Below are 6,782 nucleotides of genomic sequence, written 5' to 3' on the forward strand. Positions count from 1 at the left end.
GGCGCCTGGCCCGGGTGAGGGCCGACGTGGCACCGGGGACCCGGGACACCGGCGAGAGAACCTTTGTCCCGTTCAGCGCACGGCCGGACTGGCTCACCCGCATCTGAGGGCGCACGACTCAGACCCGGGGAGGGGCAGAGTCGCTGGGTCCCCAGCCATGCCGGGCCTTGGGGCCACACCTTGTCCTGGCACCCCCAGCAGTCTTTCCCCCGAAGTTCCTTTCTGAAACCTTCCTGACCCCTCGCACCCCTTTTTCCACCCAGCCCACTCTTGGTGCTGGAAAAGGCGCTGGAGACCACGAGGCCTGTTCACAGGGGTCACCTCGTGGACAGGCCGGCGCCCAAGGGGCTCTGTCCTTCGCCCAGGGCAACCCCTGGAAACCAACTTTCTTACTGTCTGGGCCGTGCACGAGGCGGGAAGAGCCCCCGGACGCTTCAGAACATCTGGAACCCCTGGGAACTGGGGCCCAGTGGGTCTCCGGGGTGACAGGGCAGGCCCGGGTGGGAAGCCCCGAGGCCCCGCCTGGCCCCGCTCAGCCTGTGGCGGATGCCCTCGTCTGTCCTCTGGGGACCCAGGGAGGGGACTGCTGGCGGTCTTCAGTCAAAGCTGCAGAAAAGAGTTTGGGGGTCGGCTGCTCATGGTGGAGAAGCCAGGTCCCAGGTGCTAGAGTGGCCAGTGGTCACGCTCATGGAAGGGCAGGAGGCCAGCTGCTTCTCCACTGGAGTCTGTGTCTGGGTAGAGCGTCCCCAGCACAGGCGGCCAAGCCTGGTGACCCTGCCCCACCCTGGGGTCGCATGTCCTCCTCAGTCTGATGGATCCTGGTTCCGCTAAGCTGGGGGAAGACTTCTAGTCAACCAGGTTCCATGCTGCCTGACCCTGGACTTGACCTCCTGGGCCTCGCCTGCCCCACTCTGCAGGCCCCGGTGGCGGTGGAGGGCCCTCAAGTGGCAGCTGTTGTAACCATTGAGCGCCTACTGTGTGCAGCGGCCTTTCCTGCAGACCCCCCACTCCCACACCCACACCTACCATCCCCACCCCCCTCCGGCACCATTGAGTCCTCACCAAGGTGCAGGAGGCTGGGAGACTGAGGCCCACAGAGTGGGCTAGTGTCCTCGGGGCCAGATGACCAGTGTCCTCTTGGCTGCCTGGGCAGAGTCAGGGCCCCAGCAGCTGTAGGGACAAGTCTCGTGTTGGGGAGAGGATTTTCATTACGTGGAGCCTGTCCCAGGCTCGGCACTGTTGGTGATGAGAGGAACAGGGCACAGGGAGGAGGGACAGAGCTGATGGGCCGGGCTGGCTGCCTCTGGAGGAGCCTCTTCCCACTGTGTGAGGACAGACTTACGGGTCAGGGGTCTGAGCAGGGGGAGCCAGAGCCCCACCCCAGTAGGAGACCTAGAGAGGTCTGGGGGTAAGTAACCCAGCTGCCAATGGAGTGGCAGATGGGGACAAGTGAATCAACTGGCAGTGAGGTGGCAGGTGGGCATGGTGACCCAGGCTGGCAGGGCAGTGGTAGGTGAAAGGTGGGTGGTGGGGTAGTGGGCAGGGATGGTGACCCAGCTGGGCAGCAGAGTAGTGGGCAGGGATGGTGACCTGGCTGGGGGTAGGGTAGCGGTCAGGCATGGTGACCCGGCTGGTGGTGGCGCAGTGGGCACAGATGGTGACCCAGCTGGTGATGGGGTGGAGGTGGCCCTGCCTCAGGCCGATCCCTGGAGACCAGGAGCCCCTCCCACCTCCTGCTAAGTTCATTGGTCCTCCCAGCGATGTGACCGCCCAGTGGCCTCAGCCAGCGTCCCGGCGAGGTGTGTCATGTGTTGCATGCCCCCCATGCTGTGCCCAGAGTCCCTGCTGAGTCCATTTCAGGTCTGTCCTCTTTCCGGGTGGATGAAGCTGATGCCCTGAGCAAGTTGGAGGCGGGGCACCTTCGAGCTTTTGTAAATCGTCCGTCAGCTGTGTCTCCCTCACAGCCCTCCTTATCTGGGAGAAACAAGCTCCCACAACACCAACAAAGAAAGGGATCCAGCCACACGTTGGTCCCTTTCAGGCCCCTGCAGCCTCCAAGCCAGGCCACAGTCAATGGGACCCAGGGAGAGCTCTGTCCTCGTCACCCCAGCTCCCCCAGCTCCCCCAGCTCCAAGTGTGTCCGTGCTAGGGACACATAGGGGACCCCTACAGGTCACTCTTGCCCCTTGGTCTTGGACACTGGTCAGCTGAGTCAGCCTCCAGCTGGCAGGGGCAGGATGCCCTCAGCATCTCTAAGAGCTGTCTCTTGGGTCTCCTCCATGGCCGGCATTAAGTCTCAGTGAGGATGTGGAGCAGATCAAAGGCGCAGTGCTCACCTTCCACACGGGAGACCCATGTCTGATCATCAGCCAGTGCTCCTCATACACAGCTACCACCTGTCCGCTGTCAGGGGCTGGACAGGTTTCAGTGGAACTTCCAGACAAAGACAGACTAGGAAGAAAAGCCTGGCTACCCACAGTAGTAACCCAAAGGGTTGTAACAGTCTGGTCCATGAGCATTCACAGAGCGGTGCAGGATAGGGCAGCTTTTCCCATTGTGCATGGGGGTGCCATGAGCTGGGGGTGCCATGATCTGTGGGTGCCGTGAGCTCGGGGTGCCATGAGCTGGGGGTGCTGTGATCTGTGGGTGCCGTGAGCTCGGGGTGCCATGAGCTGGGGGTGCCATGATCTGTGGGTGCCGTGAGCTCGGGGTGCCATGAGCTGGGGGTGCTGTGATCTGAGGATGCCATGAGCTGGGGGTACCGTGAGCTCGGGGTGCCATGAGCTGGGGGTGCTTTGATCTGAGGATGCCGTGAGCTGGGGGTACCGTGAGCTGGGGTCACCTGACCAATGTTGAGTAACAGCAGTGTGGAAGCAGCACACGTCAGGCTGGGAAGGAGATAACCTGAGGCAGGAGGGTTGGAGGAAACGAAGCCCAGGGAATGAGAAGCGGGCAGAGCAGGTGTATTTGCCCCATATGCTCACTGTCTCAGTTCATCTTTCCAGGAGCCATGGTGCACAGTGACTAAACACTGGGCTGTTAACTGAGAGGTCCCTGGTTTGAACCCAGCAGCTGCTCCGTAGAGAGAGGTGTGGCCGTGAAACCCTAGAACCGTCAGAGCCACAGCCTCCAGTCAAGTCGGTCCTGCATCCTGACGACCTCCGTGGCGTCTGAGGAGCATCTTTCTCCTGTGAAGTCACTGGTGGATTCAAACCGCCAACCTTTCGAGAGTTTACAGCCTAGCATGTTACCACACACTACAGCTCCTCTGGGACAACTCTGTCCAGTAGAGTTGCTATGAGTCAAGCAATTTGATGGCAACGGGGGTGGGGGGTATTTTGCCATCTGAAACAAAAAGCGATTGGTAAATGTTTTAGGGGGAAATGCTCAGACTATCCACCCACACAGAGGGTTGGCTACAGTGTGGGGCTGTCTCCCCACCAGGGGTCAGGTAGGCCCTCCAGGCCTCCCAAAGGTTAGGCGCCCCCACTGCTGTCAGGGGGCACAGAGTCTGTCCTGAGTCAACCCCGGTACCACGGAACTAAACACGGCCAGGTCCTGCGCCCTCACAGCCGTTGCTGGGCTCGAGCCCCTTCCGGCCGCTGGCAGTGCGTCTTGCCGAGGGCTTCCTCTCTGCCGCTGACCCTCTCTTTCCCGGGCACTGGTCCCTCTTGGTGCGTTCTGGGTAGACTCCTTTCAAGCCAGGTTCGTCCTCCTGCCAGTCTGTGGCACTTCTGGTCAACAGTGGCAGGGCTGACAGACTTGGCCTGAAGCAAGAAATAGAGCAGCTATCACGATAGGTGGAGAAGAGTGAAGTGAATGACTTCATCGTGCTTGGGTCCACAGTCAGCACTCTTGGCACTGAAGTTAAGGAATGAGAAGACGTGTTGCCCTGGGAAAAGCTGTCAGGGTACACAGGAGCAGCGATGTCAGTCTAAAGACTAAGGTATTTTCAATGACTTGCTAGTGACTTGTCTGAAAGTTGGACAGTGAGTAAGGATGACAGAAGAATGACGCCTTTGACTCGTGGTGTTGGAAGAGTACGAGTATCGCCTGGGCTGTCAAAAGAACAAACCAGGCTGTTCTGGAGAAAGTGCAGCCAGGGGGCTCCTTAGAGGCCAGGACAGTGACGTTTCATCTCACATACTTTTTATTATTCTTTTCTTAAAATATTTATTATTTTTTAAAAAACTTTCATTATTTTTTGTGTGTGTACTGTCAAATCGGATCTGACAGTACAGGGGGAGATTGCCCCTCCTTCTCCAGCAGAGCATCTGGTGGATTCGAACCGCGCACCTCTGGGATTGCAGTGCAGTTTGCCTCATATACTTCAGTCATGTCAGGAGGGGTCAGTCCTTGGAAAAGGACATCACGCTTGGAAAGGTGGAGGGTCAGTGAAGGAGAGGAAGACCCTCAGTGAGATGGGCCAACACAGCAGCTATAGCACTGGGCTTGAGTTTATCGGAGAAGGAGGGACGGCACAGGGAGGAGAGATCCACTGTTCAGAGGGTCCCTGTGAGTCGTGATGGCACTTAACAACCACAACAACCCGGTCCAGCAGGTGACTGGCCCCAGGAGAGAGGGCCAGGGGAGCTCGGAGCATCACACAGGCCTGCGTCCAGGCTCCACCACTTCCTGTCCAGAAGACCACAGGGGGGACTAGCCACCCCCTGGACTGTGAGATGAATGACCAGCTGAGCGTCCCTCCAGAGTCTTCAGGGAAGAGCCAGCCTGGGGCACGCAGCGTGCTCGGTAGTGCCACCTAGTGTTTCCAGCCGCGCACCACGTCTTGGAATTCCAGCCCCTGCCAGTCGGTCTTCTCTTCAGACCCGCAGCCACCACCCCCTTGCAGGCAACGGCACTGCATCCCGGACTCGACAGCAGCTTCCCTCGGCCTCTGGCCCCCAGTCTCCTGCCTCCCCCCTTCCACTGCTTCTGGAGAGCATCTCTGCTGATCTTCACAGATTCACCATTCCCATTTTACACGGGCTTACAACCAACATGCACAGAAGCACCAGTCAAGAAACCAGACGGCACACGGACGCCTTGGACAGAACTGCTGCAGAGGACCTCCTTCAAGGGTTAAGGAGCAAAGACGTCAGTTTGAGGACAAACCACGGTATTTTCAGTTGCCTCGTATGCATGCAAAAGGTGGACAATGAATGAGGAACATGGAGAGGAATTGATGCATCTCAACTAAGGTGTCAGTGGAGACTATTGAATGGACCCTGGACTGACCGGAGATTGGGCGCGTCCGTCCTGGAATAAGGACAGCCTGAGTGCGGCTGGGGTCGAGGCTCGGGAGGCTTTGTCTGGTGCTTTGAACACACCATCAGGAGGAACTGGTCGTCGTCGGAGGACCCAGAGCCCACAGGGCGCCCCGCTCTCAGCTCTTCCTTCTTCGTGGTACCGACGCGCTTCTCTCTCCTCATCCCCCGCTCCTTGCACCTCTTGTAAGATAAAGGTGATGCAGGACATGTTGGAGGAAATTCAGGAAATCAGGGCTGAGACCTGAGGAAGGTGTGGCCTCCCACCTTCCGTCCGCCCGTCAGATGAGGACTGACCGCATCTGAACCACTGACGGGCGCTGATTATGTCGTCATTACGTAATTGCCACACTCCCTCATTATGTAACTGCCAAATGGCCTCGTTATGTGGCTGCCAAGCCACTGAGAATCGTGGTGGCCCAGGCAAACTGACGCATGCTGTGGGGGTTACAATTCAATCATGACAAGCAGGAGAGGGGACCGCCCAGGCTTGGGACCCTGGCAGTGGCGTGCCCCTCCCGTGCTCCCTCACCCACCTCGTCTCCTCTCCTCACAGCACGGGCGGCCATGGGCTCAGCTGGAAGCCAGCGCCTCAAGGAGCCCAGCACGATGGCCACTCCTGACAGAAACATCGTCATGAGCTTCAGCTTCCACAGCTACCAGCTGGAGGAGGAGACGATGGCGGAGGCCGTTCAGGGTCAGAGTGTGAGGGCCAGAGGGGTCCCACCCTTCATGGACCCCAGTGAGTGAGGGCGTGGGCAAGGGGCTAGTCTTCCCCCCCAAACCAGGGATTGACCAAATGACCCCTGGTTTCCTCTCCCTAGTGTTGTTGGGGTGGGCGCAGTGTTTAAACAATTTATCATCTCTGTTTGGAGCTCGGGTGTCCTCATGTAAGAGTGTCCACAGTGTAGTTTCTTTTTGAGACTGAAAGAATCTCCTCCTGCTGCTTCAAGGGCTAGCTGGCCGTCGATGGTGCTCTTCCTTTTGTGTTTTGAAGTTTAAATGTTCTGGTTTTAGTGCAACTTTCCAAGGCAAGTTGGTTTTCCCTTTAACAGTGCATACACACTGTGGTTTATGCAATCAGTTACCACCAGTCCCACGATGAGAACCCTCTTCCCACAGCGTATCTCATGTCCACCCCTTGGAGCTCTGGTTCGTGTCAATGTCCATGCTGCTGGTGTCCACAGTGCTGGTGGCCACAGTGCTGATAGCCATAGTGCTGATAGCCATAGTGGTGGTGTCCATGGTGATGTCCATGGTGCTGGTGTCTGTGGTGATGTTGCCCACGGTGCTGGTGTGCATGATGCTGGTGTCCACAGTGCTGGTGTCCACTGTGATGTTGTCCACGGTGTTGGTGTCCATTGTGCTGGTGTCCAGGGTCATGTCCATGCTGCTGGTGTCCACGGTGCTGGTGTCCACGGTGATGTCCATGGTGCTGGTGTCCATGGTGCTGGTGTCCACAGTGCTGGTGTCTGTGGTGATATTGCCCACGGTGCTGGTGTCCACAGTGCTGGT

The 6,782-nt window shown here is 58.3% G+C and overlaps 1 protein-coding gene across 1 annotated transcript in view; it reads left to right on the forward strand.

Moving 5' to 3' along the window:
• The first annotated feature begins 5,834 nt into the window (after positions 1-5,834).
• SLC29A4 (solute carrier family 29 (equilibrative nucleoside transporter), member 4) overlaps positions 5,835-6,782 on the forward strand; it is a 15,197-nt gene continuing 14,249 nt past the window's right edge. The window contains exon 1 of the mRNA XM_006889750.1: positions 5,835-6,009. Coding sequence (XP_006889812.1) covers positions 5,835-6,009 — 175 coding nt within the window. The remainder of the gene's footprint in view (positions 6,010-6,782) is intronic.

Source organism: Elephantulus edwardii, unplaced genomic scaffold (assembly GCF_000299155.1).
Source record: "Elephantulus edwardii isolate Elephantulus edwardi_28Jun2011 unplaced genomic scaffold, EleEdw1.0 scaffold00080, whole genome shotgun sequence".
Taxonomy (NCBI): Eukaryota; Metazoa; Chordata; class Mammalia; order Macroscelidea; family Macroscelididae; genus Elephantulus; species Elephantulus edwardii.